General features: G+C 44.3%; 2 protein-coding genes across 2 annotated transcripts in view; one reads left to right on the top strand and one right to left on the bottom strand.

Moving 5' to 3' along the window:
- Positions 1–22,648, top strand: part of LOC308282350 (3',5'-cyclic-AMP phosphodiesterase 4C-like) — a gene marked incomplete at both ends in the record, with an annotated part of 37,676 nt that extends 15,028 nt beyond the window's left edge. The window contains 15 exons of the mRNA XM_080722697.1: positions 1,668–1,735; positions 2,590–2,752; positions 3,380–3,473; positions 5,507–5,664; positions 5,866–5,964; positions 8,197–8,361; positions 13,022–13,121; positions 15,505–15,659; positions 16,387–16,509; positions 17,935–18,117; positions 19,585–19,910; positions 21,413–21,524; positions 21,932–22,102; positions 22,190–22,384; positions 22,481–22,648. Of these exons, the coding sequence (XP_080578823.1) occupies positions 1,668–1,735; positions 2,590–2,752; positions 3,380–3,473; positions 5,507–5,664; positions 5,866–5,964; positions 8,197–8,361; positions 13,022–13,121; positions 15,505–15,659; positions 16,387–16,509; positions 17,935–18,117; positions 19,585–19,910; positions 21,413–21,524; positions 21,932–22,102; positions 22,190–22,384; positions 22,481–22,648 (2,280 nt within the window). The remainder of the gene's footprint in view (positions 1–1,667; positions 1,736–2,589; positions 2,753–3,379; positions 3,474–5,506; positions 5,665–5,865; positions 5,965–8,196; positions 8,362–13,021; positions 13,122–15,504; positions 15,660–16,386; positions 16,510–17,934; positions 18,118–19,584; positions 19,911–21,412; positions 21,525–21,931; positions 22,103–22,189; positions 22,385–22,480) is intronic.
- LOC308281552 (eukaryotic translation initiation factor 2 subunit 1-like) lies at positions 10,507–11,349 on the bottom strand (the record flags this gene model as incomplete). The annotated part of the gene is made up of 1 exon (XM_080721784.1): positions 10,507–11,349. The coding sequence occupies one exon, from the start codon at positions 11,347–11,349 to the stop codon at positions 10,507–10,509; it is 843 nt and encodes a 280-aa protein (XP_080577910.1).
- Positions 22,649–22,686: the final 38 nt, after the last annotated feature.

The following is a 22,686-nucleotide window of genomic DNA, read 5'->3' as shown; positions in this document are numbered from 1 at the left end:
ATTGTCCCATTATAAGTCAATGGGGACAATTAAGCGTCGTTTTTTGCCGATTACGTCGGCATGGTAAGGCGGATCGGAACGAAAGGTAATAGAACACCATTCCCGGCCGAGCCGCACATTTTGATGTATATATTGCGCGAGTGGCGTAAATGGTGCGGCACTAGTTACGCGCCGAAGTCAGGCTACATACACACACACAAACACACACACACAGACAGACCCACACAGCCACGTATAGGGAGCTGCACACAGCTCCAAAAAGCCTACTCTGGAACCCCTCCATTCACAACAATTATAGACCAATTTACAAACTTCTGTATGTGTATAAAATATGAATCATCTCCACATCATTAACTATAAGGAGGGAGACAGTATATCAGTCTGACTTCAGATCCAAACACAATACTGAGAGACTGCTCTTACTGTCACAAACAATCTCCTACTAGCTGGTGGATGCTCTGTTCTGGTTCTGCTTTACCTCCGTGTTGCCTTTGATTCAGTCAATTATATGTGTTGGTAACACCTTTGTTGCTCAGCCCTCCTCTCATGGTCAGTATCATGGTCAGTATCATGTCAGTATATCATGTCAGTACCGCATGTCAGTATCATGGTCAGTATCATGTCAATATCATGTCAGTACCATGGTCAGTATCATGGTCAGTATCATGGTCAGTATCATGGTCAGTATCATGTCAATATCATGTCAGTACCATGGTCAGTATCATGGTCATTATCTAGGTAGTTTTAGAAATATCAATCATTATAGAATGAGAAATAAGTTTAACTCCCATTTTATCAACCTTGCTCTGACTTCCTGAGTTTAGGGCAGATTTTGAGGAAGGATCTTTTCGTGACACTGACTCTGCTGTGACACTCACTGTCTATAATAATGAGTCTGTCATAGTGAATATCAAGTGAATATTATTCACTTGTCCCAGTGCTGGTGCCAGTAACTCTCATTCCACCACAGTTTGGGTCATCTGACCAAGCCCCTAGTTCAGTCAAAAAGTGGCCCATCGAAGCACTGTGGACCTTTGCATTTGCACTTTCAATTGTACTTAATTTACAATCAAGCTGACCTCATTTTGTTTGACTCTCAACGTCCCAACCTGTAGGCCTAGGTATCTTTTTTATTATTATTTTTTCTGAGCGGTGGTAACGGTGGTAAACCGCTCCATAGAGTGGCTGTGCGTGTGTCTGTAGCCACTTTTCCTCAGCGTTTTGCCATAGCAATGTGTTTCTCCTCAGCGTTTTGCCATAGCAATGTGTGTGTGTGTAGCCTATATTACATCACCAATTACATCCTAGTCTGTAGCCACTTTTTCCACAGCGTTTTGCCATAGCAATGTGTGTGTGTAGCCTGTATTACATCACCAATTACGCTGTGCGTGTGTCTGTAGCCACTTTTTCCTCAGCGTTTTGCCATAGCAATGTGTGTGTGTGTAGCCTGTATTACATCACCAATTACATCCTAGACCTATATCCTAGTCTGAAGTTGTTATGCAAGCACGACCACCGCTCACTTCACATTGGGTGTGATTTTTTTAGTCTCCCGTTGTACTTCCTGTATTTGAATGTGTTTCCTAGCACTGCGTGCTGCTTTGGTAACCCATCATGTAACATTGATTGAAAAACTGCCATACATCATTGTTATTATATTCTCCTAGGTTCTGGCCAGTTTACGATCAGTGCGGAGCAACTTCACCCTTCTTGCCAATGTTTCTACGCCAGTCAAGTCAGTACCAACTTTCTGTCCCCAAAGGTCTTTCACTGACTAGGTTAACATGTGTTAGTAATTGATGTAAGTAGTTCTTACAGTGATGCAGTCAAAACAAGGATTGTCAGTTTTATTATGGATGAAATGTCTTGAAACTATTTCCTGTTTCAGTACAGGCAGGCATGGCATAATGCTTGCATTGAATGCTCATATAAAGTTTCAGTAATATCGCTGTGTTGTTGAATTAGTTATCACTATGTACCTTTTATTATGACTATGAGACAAATGTGTCTTACTGTGTCACTGCTGCTTATCCAAATTTCACTTTTCTGTAACAATACTTAATGTATTGAGAGAGAGAGGTTTATTATAAACAGGGGTCATCACCATGCTGGGCTGGCTTTGTGGCCGATCACTTTGTCAAAATTCTTTTTTTTTTTGCCACGGACATACAACATGAATAGACAAAGGCATAAAGAGCTATCCCTAAATGACCGTCACAGGTCTGTAACTCTGAGAGGGTTCATTTGTACAGTCTCAGAGTTATGGGGCGGTTCTTGAAAATAAAACGTTATAGTGGACTTGTGTTTCATAGTGTCACGGTAAATCAGTGGAATATATATTCTGAAGAAAACCTGGAGACTGCCATGCAGCAATTGGGTCTTATGATCAAAATAAGAACATTATAATGCTGTGTCTAGAATCTAGAATTTGACACGGCCGAGGCCAAGTCTTGCCACGGACACATTTTGTCCGTGTACGGACATATTGATGACCCCTGATTATAAAGCTCTCTGAGCTTTACTTATTTATTTTTTCCATTTGATTTGTTATCCCTTCTATGTTTAATGAAACCAATATTGTGTCCCCAGAAGGTCTCCCCTGAGTGGGGTGGCCTCCAGCCCCCGGACAGCCCTGTCAGAGCAGCAGTACCAGCAGCTGGCCGTGGAAACCTTAGAAGAACTGGACTGGTGCCTGGACCAGCTGGAGACCATTCAAACACACCGCTCTGTCAGTGACATGGCTTCCAACAAGGTACTGTGTAGTGTAGTACCCACAAACACAAAAATGAAACGGATGATGAATCTGATGTCATATGTGTGATATGTATAACAAAGCAGTTGTTATACTGTAATCTTAAACCTTTAGACTTACTTACATAATTATAACAAAATATGACATACATTGTCTGCACTTCAAGGCTGACTTTATTGTGTGTGTGTGTGTGTTTTGTTCATTGTTACACTGCCACATGGCATTTTGTATTCTGCAACACATGGACTTGCATTCATGTTGGAGAGTAACCCAACCTAATCTAACCTAACCTAACATGCCACAACCCAAGTCTAAAATTCCAGCCAATAAAGTTGTCATTTGTTCTGTTCATAAAGTATCTTTCAGTACAAAAGAAAGATCTGATGTATTATGATTGTTATGGTTATGATTGTGATGACGATGATTATTATAAATAAGTAGTCTCTTGTTGAGACACTTTATGAACCAATTATTGCAACAACTTTGCAACACATGCTGTGTGGCTCAACTCCCATGATGCAATCCCACAACAAACCTGAAGCGTGACACGGACATGTCTGAGCCCTACACTGTGGCGTTCAACACCTGTCCTCCTTATCTGTGTGCTGTCCCCGCTCTCTGCTGCAGTTCAAGAGGATGCTGAACAGGGAGCTGTCCCACCTGTCAGAGATGAGTCGCTCGGGCAACCAGGTGTCAGAATACATCTCCAGCACCTTCCTGGGTGAGTTGACTGGTATAAAGGCTACCCTCCATAACATGTCAACTATGGTGGCCGACACTGCGAGGCCCAATGTGCTGCGAATTGACACAAAACGGCACAAGCAATTTCAGAAAATACACGCCCCCGTTTGACAACTATATACAGTTGTCAAACATGGCATTACAAAAAAACGTTTCTCAAAACACAAACAGGCTCATTTCTGTGGCGCATTTCGGCGTGGTCGTTCACTTCCATTATGATAACTTTATGAAGCGAAAAGGGTGCCATGTCTTCTTCGGCCTTTCACGGCAATCTGACGCTGCATTCATGATTTGATTAATTTGTTCCTCGACCTAGTGGGAATTTGCTTGCTAAATTTACGGAAATCATGCCCTGTGTTCATGATTTGAGGCATGGAAGGAAGGAAGACGTTCTGCTCTTCACCCAGGGAGTGTGCGTGCACAGTTTCGCTGCGATTGTGCCAAAGATTAGCTGTCCTCGGACGGATGGACGGACGGACGGACGGACGGACGGACGGACGGACAAAGACAGTATCCGAATCACAGGTGAACGCTAACCTGCTTTCGCGGGTGAACGCTAACCTACTGACGCTGGTGAACGATAACCTGCCGATAGGTGAATGCTAACCTGGTGAATAAGTCTAAACCTTAACCCTAACCCGGCTAAACCTAACCCTTACCCTAACCCTAACCGGAGTAGGCCTACCGGGGATTCGAAACAGCGGGACATCGAAATAACGAGATTTTGCCTGGCAGAGACAATTAACAAACGAGAAAAACAAACAGTGGAGCGAGGCGGCCAAAACTGGAGTAATCTGAATTCCCAGATGTCTTCTTTTTGGAGTGATGTGGTTGTGCTTTTCTTTTTCTTTTTTCTTTTTTTTATGTTGTGGAGGTGATCAGCTGCATTTTAAAGTTAAAGGAGTAGTTCACCCCCAAAATTACTTTTTTTCTATTGATTAGTCACACCATGGAGACTAGAGTTCAATAATATTTGAATTTTTTTGTCGCATTCCTAAGACAAAAATGTGATAACAATAAATTTACCCCCATTCGTTCTGGATGGGGACCCGTTTCGAAACGGGTCCCCATCCGGAATCAATGGGGGTAAATTTACTTGAATCAAATTTTTGTCTTAGGAATGTGACAAAAACCAAAAAATAACATTGAACTCTACTCTCCATGGCATGAGTAATCAATAGAAAAAAAGTCATTTTGGGGGTGAACTACTCCTTTAAGCACGTACTGTAGGATGACTGATCAATGACCACATACAGAGAGTTACAATAACAAATACTTAAGGGACTTGAGAAAGCATGAATTACCCTCGCTATGTCTTTTGGGGAGAGGTAGGCCTTAATCTGAAGCTGGGAAAAGCTGGTTTTGACTACAGAGCTAACCTATTTATCACATTTGAAGGCGCTAAAAAGGTCACACCAAGCAGATGTTGGAGCTATAGCAGGCAGGGTATTGACAGAAAAGGTGCCAGATTTATGAAACCAGGTCTATGAAAACAAGCCCAAATGAAGCAAGCTCACAATGCTGTTGTGAGCTTGCATGCAGATCTGTTGTTTTCAAAAGAGATCTTGAACATTTCCCTGGCATTTCCCATCTGAAAAGAATATTGCAGACAAATTATGGAACCCCACAGGTAAATGGGGTTCCTCACAGTTTTTACTTGATTAAAAGTATCAATGCTGCAATGTGGACATTAAAAATTTACTTGAGTAAAAGTACTAAAGTATTGGTATTAAAATGTGCTTAAAGCACCAAAAGGTGAAATTACTCATTATGCAGAATAGATCAGATAGCTCAATACAATGCATCGCATCGCAATTGCGCCTCTGAGATGTAGTGGAGTAGAAGTAAAAGTACTGACTGACTTGTTGCTTGTCATTTTGTGGCCACTGTGCTTTACCCGACCACGTACAATGTGTCATGATGTGTGTATGATTGTGTGTGCCCGTGCCTGTTTGTGTGTGTGTGTGTGTGCGTGCGTGCGTGCGTGCGTGCGGGCGTGCGTGAAATCTATAGACAAGCAGAATGAAGTGGAGATCCCATCTCCAACTCTGAAGGACAAGTCGATGAGTCGTATCAGTGGAGTGAGGAAGCTGTCTCACAGCTCCAGCCTTTCCAGCACCTCAGTGCCTCGTTTTGGGGTGAACACAGACCAGGAGGATGATCTGGCCAAGGTCTGTCTGTCTCTTTCTCTTTCTCTCTCTTTCTCTCTCTCACTGTTTCTCATTTCTTTCTGACTGTTTCCCTCTGTCACACATTGTAAAATAAAAAATAAGTGTGTGTGTGTGTGTGTGTGCGTGCGTGCGTGCGCGCGCGTGCGTGCGTGCGCGCATGTGTGTGTGTGTGTGTGTGCGTGTGTGTGTGTGTGTGTGTAGGAGCTGGAGGATCTGGATAAGTGGAGCTTCAATATCTTCAGTATAGCAGAGCTCTCCAACGGCAGACCTCTCAGCTGCATCATGTATGCCATCTTCCAGGTAAATACAATTAGGCGTGCGTGAGTGTGCACGTGCGTTTCAGAATCATGAAAACCCACCAGTTGCCCCCTCACATGCTACTTAAAGCAGACTTCTTTTTCTTTTTTTAATATTTCTAGTGGAGTCAATGGGACAGTGAATATACAAATGGCCATAACTTTTTTTCACGATGTTTCCGGCAGAGCAGGCCTCTCATTCTGTGGACCTTAATGACCAAACTAATAGATAAAACAGAAATAAAAAGTGTGGCAGAACATCACAGGTTCAACCTTATTCCTTGAGCTTTTGGGCTTGTGGGTCTCCGACTAATAATATTTTTTTAGTTTTTGCCGCATTCCAAATCCAATAATTAGAGGAGACTATGAATATGAATGACATTTGTGGGTATGGAATGTTCACACGTGTCATATACAGTACAGTATATGGTGACAGTGCCAGTGTAATGGCAATATAGTCATGTTAGGCTGACATTGGCAACAGGGCGCTTCTCCTTCAGAAGCCTGACAGCCTGACTATCAGAACAGTCCCTAGTCTGTTCATTCAGCAGTTGATCGCCTGTCTGACAGTAGCACTGTTGACAGATGGTGGTTGGGTTGTTAAGTGTCTTTGATGATCCACTTAGACTTGGCTACACACCGTTTGGTGTACAGCTTGGGTCTTCAACAGGGGTCCGGGACTCCTTTGATAGGAACTTCTCGTTTTTTTTACTTGAACCCTAGCGTCCCTATTTCGAGGGGAACATTAGCTGAAAATAGCAGATCTAAAAGCTCACAATGCCTAGCGAAGCGAGGCGTTGTGACTTGTGACCTTGTAGATCGGCTATTTTTGGTAAAGAGGTTTGGCGTAGGGTGAAAAAAGAGTAGAACAAAAATAAAAACAAACGTAATACTTCCTATGGTTAATATGAGCATCAAATCAATATTCCAAATGTGTGTCTTTTTTCTTTTTTTTTTTTGCACAGGCATGCCATAAAATGTGGGATAGACCAGACATGGTTTCATGACATCATCAACCTGCGACAGGAATTTCCCCTATTGAGTGAAAGATTAGCTATTTCTAGAAGAAATAAAATATTTAAGGTGTTTTTAATTTTACATTGTAGTTATAGAGGACAATTATAATGTATTAAGGCATATTTGTCGTATTAGCCAGGGATCCTTTTAAGAGTTTAAGTGTTAAAATGTCTGAAAATATATACAGTACAATACACCAGTAAGACTCCCTAATCGGGAGATAAGCGACCGTCAGGTCGCAGCGTGATTTTAGGGCAAAATGTGTAGGAGCAGTGTCCAAAAATGTCTTTGAAAAAATTGGCCAGATGGTGGCGCTATATGGGACAGATCCATGTTGATGACATGAGTGTAGACATACTGTGTACCGATTTGCATGATTTTAGGGCATAATCTGTAGGAGCAGTGTCCAAAAATGTTTTTGAAAAAATGGGCCTGATGGTGGCGCTATATGGGACAGATTCATGTTGACGGCTCTCTTGGCGCCGCCGAGGCGGATGCGTGGGTATAAACCCAACACACCGCTACAAAAAGATGATTTCAAACAAGTCTACGAAGCCATCTATTAATCTATGCAGCACAATCTGTAGTAGGGGTCCAGGGGCGTCAATTGGGTATGGCAGGGGTATGTCCATATATGCAGCTGCCATAGCCTGAGTCCAGGGGGGAGAATACAAGTTACTTTAAAATATAAATCCATGAATGTCTCATTGTCTATCTGTGTGGTTATGTTGTAAAATTACATTAAAATAACTACAAATGCAAAATTTAACAAGGTATAATTATATTCTCCACACTTGTATTCTCCCCATCTTCCCAGGTTCCGCAGGTCAGCTGCACAGGTGCAATGCATTATTGTAAATTGTGGCACGTTTACTATATTACTGTATGTCAAGTTTAGCTGCACTTGAACAACCGTTCCAGGCTGCCATATCCAGCCCAAGAAACCATAGACATTTTTTGGGAAAAAAATAGAATGTACTTCTTAAAATAAATGTATCATGCCTGTTGCTAAGGTATGGCAACATGACTGGTGTCTTGCACGCGCGCCTTCGCGCGCATGCACGACACCAGTCATGTTGCCATACCTTACCTTTTTCTGAACTGACGCCACTGTGGGGGTCCCTGCTTCTCCCTGCATGGGTCCTTAGCCTGCAAAGCGTTGAAGCCCCCTGGTGTACAGTCATGTCCTGACTCATCCATGTGGCTTGTGCACTTTCAGGAGCGAGAGTTGTTGAAGACATTCCGTATCCCAGTTGACACCTTCGTGACCTATGTGATGACCCTGGAGGACCACTACCATGGGAACGTAGCGTACCACAACAGCCTCCATGCAGCTGACGTCACCCAGTCTACACACGTCCTTCTCTCAACGCCTGCCCTTGACGTAGGTCTCCGCACACGCGTGTGCCATATATGGGCATGCCCATATGCAGTAGTGGAAAAAGTACTCACATTTTTTGAACCGCTCTTATGTTTCACTCTAGTGCGACCGTAGATCACAGTTTAGTTGTTGCGAACAAAGGTCGCATATACCCTGAAAAACCTTGTCGTTTGTCTGCCCAAATATGAGTCATTCTGTACCACATCACTGTGACTCACTATCACTCTGTGCCACATCACTGCTCTGAAGTTTATTGCATGGCAAAGCGAAAGCTGATCACAGTGATGTGGTACAGAATATGGGCATAAAAGGGATGTCACGTGATATTGTACAGAAAATGGAGGCCGAAAACGAGAATGTTAGGGTACCCCCTTATGCCCATATATGGAGATCCACAGGCATCAAACCAAGGCCCTATGTTTAATGCCATATATGGAGATTCCTATATTGTCAATATTAAGAACATTGTTAAGGATATTATATTAAGGACATATATGGGAATGCTCATATTTGGTAATGTCCATATGTGGGCATATTCATAACTGTCATGAAGGGGTCTCCATATATGAGTAACTGGTCCCATATACATCACTGGCCAGATGGCTAAGAATTGGCGCGTCATCAGGCGTTACAGACAGACAGAGATACCGCCACAGCTTGACGGTATCTCTGTCTGTCTGTAACGCCTGATGACACTGTGGTTCCCCTGACAGATCACTGTGACATCACAGGTGACATCACAGTGATGTCAGATATTCAGAGCAGGGATCTCCATATAGGGGCATAAAAGGGATTGTATGTATGATGTCAGACAACAGAATCCATATATGGCCAAGACAGATGGCGCAACCTCACCCTTTAGGGCAAGGTTGATTTTCGCCCTTAGGCGTCTTACTGGTGTTAGTGTAACGCCTGGGATTCGACCTCGGGTCTCCCACATGAAAGTCCAATATATATTATATATCTTATAACCACTAGACCAAAGGGATATCCCTGTGCACTGGGGGAGATACTAGACCTTTCAAGCCATCAGGCTGAGGCAGTGAGTCACTACATTAGCACAAACATTAGCACGGACCAATCAAAAGATGTTCTCTCCATGACGTCACTGAACCTCAAACCCCACAAACCGACGCCGGTCGAACACCACTGAGAATCCGAAACAGCAACCACACTTGCACAGATCGTGGTCACTGTCACAGATCTCAGGCGGATCTCTGCCGACAGAAGCTCAAAGTGTGGACCAAAATTAGCACGGTCCAATCAAAAGCTGTTCTGTCCATGATGTCACAGGCCAAAAAGCACAGACCAATAAATGTTAGATTGGTTTTGATTGGGTATTCGCATGTACATGACGTCATGTGCACGGACCAGAACGTGTTTAGCCCCAAAGAATTGACATTAGCATGGACCAGTCAAAAGCTGTTCTGTCCATGACATCACTGAATTGAAAATGTGTCCATTAACATGAACCCTACCAAATGGATCTCATATTATTTTGACTCGTAATCCAGGTCCTCATCTTAAATCCCAGTTCATAGGCATTTTAAACTCCCAGCAGCCATCGTGGATGCCATCTTGAAAATGATGCCTTTCCAGAAGTAATTCTTTCCTAAATTCTAGACTATTATTTATCATACAGAACAGTAACAGAATCCATTGAAACATCTCGTATTCATTATTTGGGGTTTCAAGTTCAAATACTGACCTATCTAATATTTGACTCATTGCAAACACAGCACTAGTGGGTGAGCCCAACTTGTTTGCGATGGGTATTGAAAACCTTATACCCATACATAACACCATACCAAAAAAACTACTCACCAGATTTAGATTTGTTTTGGGGCTTTTATGCCTTTATTGATAGGACAGTAAGTAGACTGATAGGAAATTGGGAGAAACAGGGGAGACATGCAAAAAAGGTTGTCCGGATCAAGAATCGAACCAGCGACATGCTGGACCATTAGGCCAGCGGGTGCCCCGAACTTATGGGCAGTGTTTTCAACTGCCCATGACTGCAGGCCACATGCATTACGCAGGCAGGCCCATCGGGAAATGTCCCAATCCCAGTGATGGCCTATTGGATGGGCTTGGCCCTCTGCTTTGGCTACCATCTCCTCCTCATCATATACATCCACCTCAGCTTTCTCATCCTCTAGACTCTCCAGTCAATTCCATCTCCTCCGTCTCGGTCACCACTTCGGGCTCCATGATGTTAAAGATTCCATTCTTCTCCTCTATCTTCTCCTTGATAGCATCCATGGCCTGGTTGATGACAGACAGACCCACTGTGGGATCCAGTGTGGTCGTAGTCACCATGAATCGTGGATGAGCGATCAGGTTTATATGAATAGGCGTGGCTTTCGTCGAGTAGGCCTGGCCTGCCCGCAGAGCATCTTTGATGGCATTGATCCCCTCGTAGTCATAGCACTGCAAGTCAACGTCTGCTCTGATTCTGAAGGCCTGCGGAGTGAGTCGGAGTGAGTTGATCAACTCGCTCCTCTCTCTCTCCGTCAGGTCCAGGCCGTTAAGGATTGAAGGATCTGAATCAACCTGTTTGAAGGCATCATGCGCTCCATATCCGGGGTTCTCGTATCTCTCGTCGAAGACCCAAGCGGTGCGTTCAAACAAGCTCTCCAGCTCTGCATCCTTGGTGTACTCAAGCTTCTCGGCCACGTGTCGAAGTATGCTGTACACAGCTTTGGATTTGGTGAATTTGTCTGCGCACCTTTCAGCCTCCTCTTTGACAACTATTTTGTTGGATAAATCAACGTACCCTTTCTCGTTGTCCACGCTGATGACCTCTAAACAGTCATTGTGACCTATGTGGATGAGCTTGTCACTGAGCGGGATCATGCCCTGGATGTTGTTGTACTCCAAAAGGCAGACATAGGCACCCAGGTTGTCCTCAATGGACCTCACGTTCACCATCACAACATCACCCTTTGCTGGGAACCGGTGCTGGTAAAACCGACAGTTGAGTTGTGGCATCTCTGCAAAGTATATGGTTACAGAATCTGTACTGGAAATGTTTATTTATGAATCCTGGCTCTCTCTGACCTGTTTTATCCCTTGCTGAGTTGATTAAATCTCTTCACTCTCTTTCTTTGGTTGACACTAGAGTTTTGATCTGTCGGTAGATAATGCCGGTCTTATATAATGCTCATTTGTGATGTCATACTGATGTCAGCAGCTATGTCTCTATATATGGAGTTATAGGTTGTCCGGGTCCAAATATGGGGCTTGTGAGGTCAGACTTAGTGAGATGCATCTGTTATCTCCATATGGAGATTCAACATTCAACGGTAACTAACGACTAGCCATGTGACGTGAAGATGAGTGAGGGTCTTTGTAACACACACGCAGAGACTTCTCGCATTTATTGTAAGATTTAGAGGTGTAAAGGAATCCTCACCTATAAGCTGACCAGCGCTCCGGTCTGATGTCTTAAGTTATCAGTATATGCCCATATAAGGACATGCCCGCTTTTGTGCCCATACATGTAGCTGACAGGTGGTTATGTTGTCATATAGTGATGTGGCACTGGCAGTGGTTTGTTTAAGACCGAGTTAAGGCCTTTTAGGGTTTCCGCACGGAGAAAACAGACAATAAATGAACACACATGGTGTCTCTTTGACCTCATGCCCACCAGGTCCGAATTTGTACACATTCTGAAACTATAGCCTGCACTCTGTCGAGGTGCCAACTTCCTCCTTGTGCACTTGTGGCCATGTATGGCCTACGTTGCGCCAGCAGAGCACGCAAGTACTGCGTTCGGTGCTGTCTGTATGTAGGCAAGTTGGCACTCTGCCAAGGTATATCAGGTCGCAGTTGTTGTTGGTGACGTCACCAAGAATACTGGCTCATTGTTGGCTGTTGATTATGATGTCACCAAGAATGCTGGTCCTTGATTGGCTACAGGCGTAAACACAAACCGAACGCACTACCTGTGCACTCTTGTACTTGAGTACAAGAGTGCACAGGTACTGCATTTACTTGGAACAGAGTGTAATATCTATATTGCAGTACTGATACTTTTACTTAAACATTTGAGTACCTCTCCACCACTGGTGCTAAATGCCTCGAGTGTGAATGAAAGATATCTGATGAAGCAAGAGCAGGTGTATGAAATCAGAAGTCACTAATTTTCTATTTTCTTGTTGATGTATGACAGGGTTCCCCAATTAGTTTTCCCCAAGGGCCGAATTATGTCTAGGGTACCAAGCCGAGGGCCACAACATTGCAGGGGGCGACGGTGGCGTTCCCGCTACTCCAGCGACAGTTTTCGTCGTTGTCGGAAAAAAGTAGTGAAAACGGCCGATCTACAAGCACACAGTAGATCTGCTGTTTTCACTACTTTTGTGCGACCGCCTTGTATGATTTGCGAAAGAACGTACAAATTTGGAGATACAAGATTTCCACCCGACAACGACGATATACTAGTGTTGTTGCTGCTCTTATACCACCATTATTACTGGGGTTGGTGTGGGCCAGACAGTAGCCCCCCGCGGGCCGCAAATGGCCCGCGGGCCGCCTATTGGGGAACCCTGATGTATGATGTATGATTGTATTGATGCTGTTTGAAGTTGATCAAATAAACTAAACTAAACGCAAACTAAACTCTGTCTCTGTACTCCTGTGCACTACCATGCTCCATTCCCAGGCTGTGTTCACTGACCTGGAGATCCTTGCAGCTCTGTTCGCGGCAGCTATTCATGATGTAGATCACCCTGGGGTCTCCAACCAGTTCCTCATCAACACCAGTGAGTGCATGCTCCAAACACACACACTCACTCACACACGCACGCACGCACGCACGCACGCACGCACGTGGGCGCGTGCACCCACACACACACACACACACACACACACACACACACACACACACACACACACACACACACACACACACACACACTTCAATTCAATTCAATTCAAAGGTGCTTTATTGGCATGAGAAAACATACGTTTACGGTACATTGCCAAAGCAAGTGTCACAAATAAAATAAAAACAGTTGAAAATGGGGAACATAATATATACATTAGGAGGGGGTACAGCATTGTGTAAACAGAGCTATGTCGCATTGTGACATTTTATATATATACAGAGTAAGCTTTTGGAACAAATAACAGCATTATTTTTTCTCAAAATGCATTCAAAGGTAGCAGCTCTGTTTCATACTGTATGTGCAGTAGTAGGTCTAGATGTCAATCCATGGTTTATATTCCTATAGGGTGGCAATTACGAACCACACACCACTAAGGCTCAAACCCTTTCATGTCTTGGATTGACTTCATTGTATTTCTCCCCATTTCAAATGATTCTGTCCACACGATTCATGGAAGCATTGTGGAGACGTCATTGTGGGCTCGCCTATAAGGCGAGCACACTTTAGATATTGTACTGGTTTATTTATCTATCAGGCAGGCGGTCAGTAGACGGGAACTTCGGTTCCTTTCTACTCCTACATACTTAGTGAGAAAATGAAAATAAAAACATCAATGTGTTCAGTTTACAGTGGCGAAGTGTGCTATTATTTTCTATAGCAATCGGCCAAATGGTGGCGCTGTAGGAAGCCTTCGAAAGTGCAAACTTTGAACAGGTATAGCTCATGCTGTGTTTGAGGTACAGGCATGAAACCTGTATACACGTATGCGTCTCCTCATGCCGAACAACTTTTAGCCTCTTACTTTTGACCTCTGACCTTTAGATCTCCCACAATTTGGAATTATATGATAAACAGTAAAAATCTATCTCCTCCTGGAATTTTTGCGTTAAGCGTAAAAAACTTTTTTCACATGAAATTTGAACCTATATCTACACAGGCTATGTGGTGAGAAGTTTGTACGTTAAATAATGATTTTTTAATAATTCAATCAATATTGCGGTTTTATGCAAATTATTCTTCGGCCTCTAAATCATACATGCAAAGTAACATGTTCATGGCATTTGGCAAAGATGTAGAGTGTTAGTCCAAATATCACTAAAACCAATCTTACCCCAATTGGCCAAAGGGGGGCGCTATATCATTTTGAGCAGTTTGTGAAACGCTTAAACCCGTTAGGATTTTTTTTTGCAATTTGCATGAAACATTCTACACACAATCTAAGGACCTTTATCTAATATGCCTATGAAGTGCACACACACAAAAAAATAATAATAATGAATATAGCTGCAAGCAGCGATAAAGTGGCCAAAGCCAAAAACACCTCAAATCATGAACACAGCCTGCAATGTGCGTGAAATCTTGCAAGCACATTCCCAATAGGTCAAGGAACAGATACCACCCTTCTTACATTGGCCTGTTATAGCGCCACCAGCGGGTCAACTTTTGCACAACACATTTTTGGAACAAAATGGACCAATCTTTGACGTCAGTAACGTCAAAGAGATCACTGCCTGCGATCTTGACATTTTGTACTTTTATAGCCATTGTTTTCTGGCTTGAAGCGAGCCCACAATTGTTTCGAAGGAACAATATTTTTCTAGTTGAAAATATATTGTTAGACTAGTCACTCGTTCATATTTAATTTATAGTGACATTAATCTACTCATTTGGCTTGAATGCACACCCTCCAATGATCCCACTTATAACCACTTTATCTCTAGGTGTATCATTTAAATGGCTTTTTTGTGATATCCTGTCCTTGCCTCCTCCTTATCTTGACACTCCCTTCTTGGCTTTCTCCCTTTCCCTTGTCCTCACTGTTAGGGCTGTCACGATATGACATTTTACATGACGATTAATTGTCACTCAAATAATTGGCGATTAACGATTTAATTGTGTTTTTGTCGTTGATAATTACATTTCTGTTTGGCTTTTAGGCTTTGAAGTTGTACATGGTAGATATGACACATAACCTAAATATACAAAGAAATTACTGACATATTTGACAACTTACTACTTAAAAAATAACTTTGATAGTGGAAATAGCCGATCTACAAGCTCACAACGCGTCGCGATGCGACGCGTTGTGAGCTTGTAGATCTGCTATTTCCACTATTTCGGACATTTTTCAACATTCATGATTATGACGATTATGACAAAATAATTGCGATAATGTCAAATAATCACGATTAGACGATTATGTAATAATTGTGACAGCCCTACTCACTGTGTCACAACATGTCACTCCCCTCCTCAGACTCTGAGCTGGCCCTTATGTATAACGATGAGTCTGTCCTGGAGAACCATCACCTGGCTGTGGGCTTCAAGCTTTTGCACCAGGACAACTGTGACATCTTTCAGAACCTCACCAAGCGACAGCGCCAGAGCCTCCGCAAGCTTGTCATCGACATGGTCAGAGCATGGTCAAATCTCCCAGTGAAATGTCATAATGAAAAATAAAGAAATCAGAGCCGCATCGGTTAACTTTGAGCTCAATTCAGGAAGTCGTTTTACTGCAGAGTTTTGACTTGCATTTCTATTTTAGGAAGGCCATCGCCCAGAGCAACTCCTGGAGTATGCATTACATTTTCTACATTGATGTTAAAACTAATGTAACAGGGAACAAAAAACAGTGCCCTGACAATATTACTGTGGTACTCAAAGTTGTTACTTAGAGGAATAATAATGTGTATACCTATTTACTTACCTACCAGCTCAGTGGCCTAGTGGGTTGAGGGTCTGCCCTGAGACTGAGAGATTGAGGTTCAAACCCCGGTCAGGTCATACCAAAGACTCTAAAAAATGGGACCCAGTGCTTCCCCGCTTGGCACTCAGCATCAAGGGTTAGATTCGGGGTAATTCCCTGTGACATGCTAGCGTCATGTCCAGGGGGTGTACTTGTACATCAAGCTGCCTCACACTACAGAAACAGGAGATAGGCTATACTGCCCTATGAGCCTCATGGCTCGGCCGAGTCATATGGGCCTCATGGCTCGGCAAGGCTTACACTTATACCTATTTTTGCTCAAGAAAAGTATAAATTATCCTCCTGAACAGATTCTGACCGGATTCATCTAGTCTGTAGGCCTATACTTTCCACCTCTTGCAACTGGGGTTCCTGCTCTCTGTCTCCCTCTAGGTGTTGGCCACTGACATGTCAAAACACATGACCCTGATGGCTGACCTGAAGACCATGGTGGAGACCAAGAAGGTGACAAGCTCCGGTGTATTACTGCTGGACCACTACACAGAACGCATACAGGTGACTGCTGTCAATTGGTGGTTTTACTGCACACAAGTACATTATGCCAGGGGTCTTCAACAGGGGGTCCTCAGAGTTACTACAGGGGGTCCTCCAAATCTTTGTGTGATAAAAAATGTTTTCTTCTTTTTTTATATTAATCACTTGAACCCTAGTGTCCTTATTCTGTGAACTTTAGACAAAAATAGCAGATCTACAAGCTCACAACGCCTTGCGCTGCAAGGCGTTGTGAGCTTGTAGATCTGCTATTTTTGGTAAAGAGCTTTGGTGTAGAGGGGAAAAAGAGAGTGAAAGGTCAAGTGTAATAAGTATTGACTGTTTAGTTAAATATCTGAAAACACAAATGTACGTGAATCCAAAATACACTGATGATCGATCGTGTTGTCAAACAATGAAACTATATGGAATCTATGAACAGGTTGTGGGGTCCCTGCTTCATCTCTCTCTCAATAAGGGGTCCTTGGCCTGAAAATGTTGAAGACCCCTGGATTATGCCAATGGCCAATGCCCATGTACAATTTCAGACTGATAGGTCAACCCACTAAGGCAGTGTTTCTCCAAACTGTTTTGGGCTTGTGCCCCCTATCCAATATCCAGGTTCCTTATCGCCTGACGCCCCCTACGCCCAATTAAAATGTAAACTTTATTTGTTATTGTATTGTGTTGCTTATATCATTTTGAAAACATCTCATCGATTATGTATTCACGCTCACACCTTGACCAGAGAAGATGGCTATACTGCCGATCAACTAATGTTACCTGACTCACTTTCAGGATGCATATCTGTACAGGCAATCATACTGTATATGTTCTCTATCTTTCTATACAGTGATTTTTTATAAATGTTGGTCAATGCATATACTGTATTGGACCCAGTGTGAAACTACACTATCACATGCACATACTGTCCATGCACATAGGTAGCCTGGGGCCAGCCTATATACTATGCAGCTAACAAGTAACTGCGTATAGATCATCCCCTCCATGTTTTAACCATAGGTTTTAACATGTGTGGGGATGAAGTCTAGCTCCAGCTAGGCTAGCACAGAGGAGCCTCAGATCCAGAAGGGGACACGTTACTGAAGGGCCTTTTCCACCGGCAAAGAACCGGTTCTGGTTCTTTCTCCCGCCTATGGGATGAACCAGAGGTGAGCTTTTCCACCGAGAACCGGAGTTGGTTCCGAACCGTAAAAGTTGGTTCCGAACAGGAACCACAAAATCCTTGGTTCCTCTGGTTCAATCATGGTTCAATCTGGTGGAAACGCAAGCCGGTTCGCAAGAACGAACCAAGGTTCCAAGAAAGTTGAACCGGCACTGGTTCTGGAACCGGTTCTTTGCTGGTGGAAAAGGCCCCTGAGTGTATCAGCATACACGTTTTATTTAAAGTGTATGTATGTGTGTTTATGCCTGTGTCCATGTGTGAAGGTATTAAGGAACATGGTGCACTGTGCAGACTTGAGCAACCCTACCAAGTCTCTGCTAATCTACAGACAGTGGACAGAGAGGATTATGGAGGAGTTCTTCAGACAGGGGGACAAGGAAAGGGAGAAAGGCATGGAGATCAGTGCCATGTGTGACAAACACACAGCCTCTGTGGAGAAGAATCAGGTAACAATGTTTGTCCGTCTCGCTCTCTCACCCCTCCCCAACCTAACCCCCACACACAGTGTTTGCTTTCATACTATACTATGTCATCACATGTCTTTAATATTCACTGAAGGAGTCCAGAGGAAGAGCCATGCGTATAGGGGTTATCCTGCAATCTGCCAATTACTGTACTTTGTGAAAGGCTGCTGTGTCTTTTGGGAAAAGTTGTAATTTTGGCTAGAGGGTGGCACTGCGGGCTACATCATCACGGGACCCCTCAGACTTTTAGGGGCATCCACCGTGCTCAGCAAGTGCACTCATCTCACAAGTTTCTGGCAATCGATCCATTAAGCAGTGGGTCACTGAAATCAGCAGGATTCATACTCTGGGAAGCATAAATGCCCTCGGCAAGTATCATGACACACTGACCTGTATATCCTTAGCTACAGTATGTTGTTTTGGGACCAAAATGGTGGATGGATGGATGGATGGATGGCCGGACATGACCGGCATCCTTAGAAAAACAAATCACGCCTATGTGAAGTGAGCAGTGCTGCTGATCATGATAGACCCACATGACGTCACAGGATAGGGACATACGATACAATACAATTTGATACAATGGGAAAACCCTTCGAAAACGTATGACATCAGTATTTGATACCACACTGATGTCCTTGACCTTGGAAAAACACATGGACATACTCACAAGGTTACATATTGGTGCGGTCAGTCCCGCTCAAAAGCAAAACATTCAAATTCCCAACTAAGCAGGGGTTATCATCACCATGCTGGCTTGTGGTGGACAATTTTGTAAAAAATTTAATTTTTGCCACTGACATATACAAAATGAGTGGACAATAATATTACCAGAAACAGTCCTGAATCACCAAAGGGGGTCCTTGCAAATAAATCATTTGAGAACCACTAGTACTAGTGGACTCCTAAATGTGCCATGGTGTCATAGTAAATGGCATAAAGAGACTTTGACATTCAGTAACTGGGTGTTATAATCAAAATAATTAATTATAATTGTGTGTAAAAACAAAAATCTAGTATTGGTCACGGACAAGGACAGGTCTTGCCACAGACAGACACATTTGTCTGTGTACGGACATAATAGACCCTATTCACAGCTCACCCACGTACGCGCACTCAGCGAATTTCTCAGCAACTTCCTGGTGCTGACGTCAGCTTTGGAGGCTAAAATAACATAGAAATTGCTAGACTTAAAGCCAACAAATCATTATTTCGAACGGTAAAGTAAATTATAACGCTTTCTGCCTTTTACTATCTCGTGTTCTTGATCATGCTAGCCGTATTTTATACATTACTATTCGGAAATTGCATTAAATTTGCGATTTCTGTGTTAACTCTATGGGATATTAGTAGTTTTTCCCCTTCAACCGTGACGTCAGCACCAGGAAGTTGCGTAACGTGAATTCGGTCAATTGGTGACCCGTGCCTTCCCTCCGTCTTCTTCTGCAGGTGGGCTTCATCGACTACATCGTCCACCCGCTGTGGGAGACGTGGGCGGACCTGGTGCACCCCGACGCCCAGGAGCTGCTGGACACGCTGGAGGAGAACAGGGAGTGGTACCAGGGCGCCATGCCCCAGTCGCCCTCGCCGCCTCCTGACAGACACCTGCTGCAGCGCGACCGCTTCCAGTTCGAGCTCACGCTGGAGGAGCTGGAGCACAACGACCACAACAACATGCACCTGCTGGCCCACCACAGCCTGGACGGCGCCGGCGGGAGGAGGAGCAGCGCGCTCGGGCGGAACGCAAACTGCGACGACGCGCCGGAGAGCCGGAGGTCAGTGGTGTGAAATAACTAAGTCAGGGGTCTTCAACGTTTTCAGGCTAAGGACCCCTTAGTTCAGGGGTTTTCAAAGTGGGTGACGGGGCACCCAGGGGTGCCGCGAGATACTTTGATAATATTTGGAATTCATTTGGACACTTGAAAAAATATTTAATCATTTTAAACTTGAAGTAGGCCAACACAGTTATTTTTAGTCAGTTCTAACCAAATGGCTATTATCTCAATGTTTTCCTCGCAACATAATCACTAAAATATCGTCACTGTCGGGCAGAAACCTCGTATCTCCAAGTTTCAGATGTGTACGTCTTTTGCCCTGCTTCATAATACAAGACCGTTTAGTACATTTTATAGATGATAAATACAAAACAAACGGTTTTGGACATACAAGGTTTTCACCCGACAACGACGATATGCCATAAATATAAGGTGCTGGGAGTGAAAATTATAATGTAGGGGTGCCTCGGATTAAAAAAATATATTCATGGGGTGCCCTGAGACAAAAAGGTTTGGGAACCCCTGCCTTAGTTGAGAGAGAGATGAAGCAGGGACCCCCACAACCTTTTCATAGATTCCATATAGTTTCGTTGTTTGACAGCACAATCGTCGGTGTATTTTGGATTCATGTCAATTTGTGTTTTCAGATATTTAACCACTTGAACCGTCAACACTTAATAAACTTGACCTTTCACTCTGTACTTGGTCTGCTCTTTTCCCCCTCTACACCAAACCTCTTTGCCGAAAACAGCCGATCTACAAGCTCTACAATGCCTCGCGCTGCGATGCGTTGTGAGCTTGTAGATCTGCTATTTTTGGCTAAAGTGCTCCGAATCTGGACTATAGGGTTCAAGTGAGTGCATATAAAAAATCACACGCGTGTGAACTGAGCGGTGGTTTCCCCCCCCCCCCCCCCCCCCCCCCCGTGTGTGTGTGTGTGTGTGTGTGTGTGTGTGTGTGTGGCCTGGCCTGAACAACAGCGCCCCTCCCTTAATATGTGTGGTCAGAAAAGGTACTACACCACAGGCTTGAGGCTACATACAGACCCACATACAAACAAACAAACATACCTACACACACGGCCACGCTATGGAGACGGTGTGACCACCGCTCAAAAAGGAGAAAAAAGGTTTCTATCACACAAAGATTTGGAGGACCCCCTGTAGTAACTCTGAGGACCCTCTAGGGGTCCCAGACCCCTCGTTGAAGACCCTTGAACTAAGTACATTTACTCAAGTACTGTGCATATTTTTTACTTAAGTGAGTATTCCCCATTTTCAGTACTTTTACTTTTACTACAATTAGTAAAAGTTTTCAAATACAATTAGTTGAAAACTTTAGTTTCTAGTTACTTTGTAGATTTTGATTATTATAACAAAACACACAATACCACTTCAGCCCTTTTGGCCATTTGAGAATAGCCGATTTACAAGCTCACAATGCCTTCTAGATCTGCTATTTTCCAAAGATTTTTTATACATTTGAAAACTTCTGGTCCTCAGGTCCTCCTCCTGTGCGACGGAGGGAGAGCGTGCGGTGGACGAAGACGCCCGTGCGGAGGTCGAGGACGACGAGGAGAACCACAACAACGAACAGAATGAGGACGTGATAACGGTGAGACTCTTATGTAGCAATGACTGTTCTGCTGGAAACTTTATATTTTTTCACCTGCGTTTACGACTCCTCTGTATTGTTGATGCTTCTTTTTTTGCTTTGTTATCTCGCTGTACACAACAGTACTTTTTTCTTTTCATACTTCCCGGTAACTTTGTAACCTTAACTGCTGCGCTGCCTCTGGACGACGGGAGCGCATCAATATTGCGACATAGCATTTATTCGACGGTTCATACTTTCGACACGGGTGATTGTTAACCTGGTGAAAGGCTAACCTGCCGACGCGGGTGAGTAGCTAACCTGTCGACTCCCTTAGTCGAAATGATGGGACGTAGAAATAGCAAGATTTCCCCTATTTTTCCCTCTTGGGATAATAAAGGTATCTATCTATCTATCTATCTATCTAGAACGGGGACGGCGGAGGTGCAGAGGACGAGGAGGAGGAGCAGCAGCAGGAGGAGGAGGAAGGTGGCGGAGAGGAGAAGGATGACGAATTGACGGGGGAGGAGGCGCGGGAGGCAGAGGAAGGAGCAGACGAGGAGAAGGGGGAGAAGGGAGACCAGGCGGCGGAGTGCGAGGTCACAGGGGAGAGGACAGAGGACGAGAGGGAAGAAGGAGGGGAGGAGGAGGAGGAGGAGGAGGAGGAGGCGTGCGACTCGGAGGAGGGAGAGAGGGAGGACACTGAGACGGCAGAGGGAGAGGAGGTGCTGAAAGCAGAGGAGGTGGTGAACGCAGAGGAGGCGGCCGGAGACGAGAGCGCAGAGCAAGAAGAGGTGGAGTCGGAACCCGGAGAGAAGGAGGGAGGAGGAGGCACAGGAGAGAATGATGACAATGAGCAGGGGGAGGAAGAAGACGCGACTGTGACGGAGGAGGAGAAAGGAGGTGGAGAGGAGAGTACAGAGAGGGAGGAGGAGGAAGAGTGGGACGAGGCAGGTGGAAATGGAGAACGGGAGGAGGGAGGAGAAGGCGGGGAGGAGGAGAAAACGCAGGAGAATGAGGAAGACGGAGAAGAGACGGAGGTGAACGAGGGGGGCGAGCAAGTAGAGGATGGTGAAGAAGAGGAGGAGGTGGAGGAGGAAGAACAGGAGGCAGGGGACGAAGGGAAAGAGGAGGAGGATGGTTAGTCACTCATGAACAAGAGACAAGAGAGAGGTTGGAAAAA

The sequence above is a fragment of the Nannobrachium achirus genome, assembly GCF_963921795.1.
Source record: "Nannobrachium achirus genome assembly, chromosome: 3".
Lineage (NCBI taxonomy): Eukaryota > Metazoa > Chordata > Actinopteri > Myctophiformes > Myctophidae > Nannobrachium > Nannobrachium achirus.
This window is presented reverse-complemented; position numbering and strand designations above follow the sequence as displayed.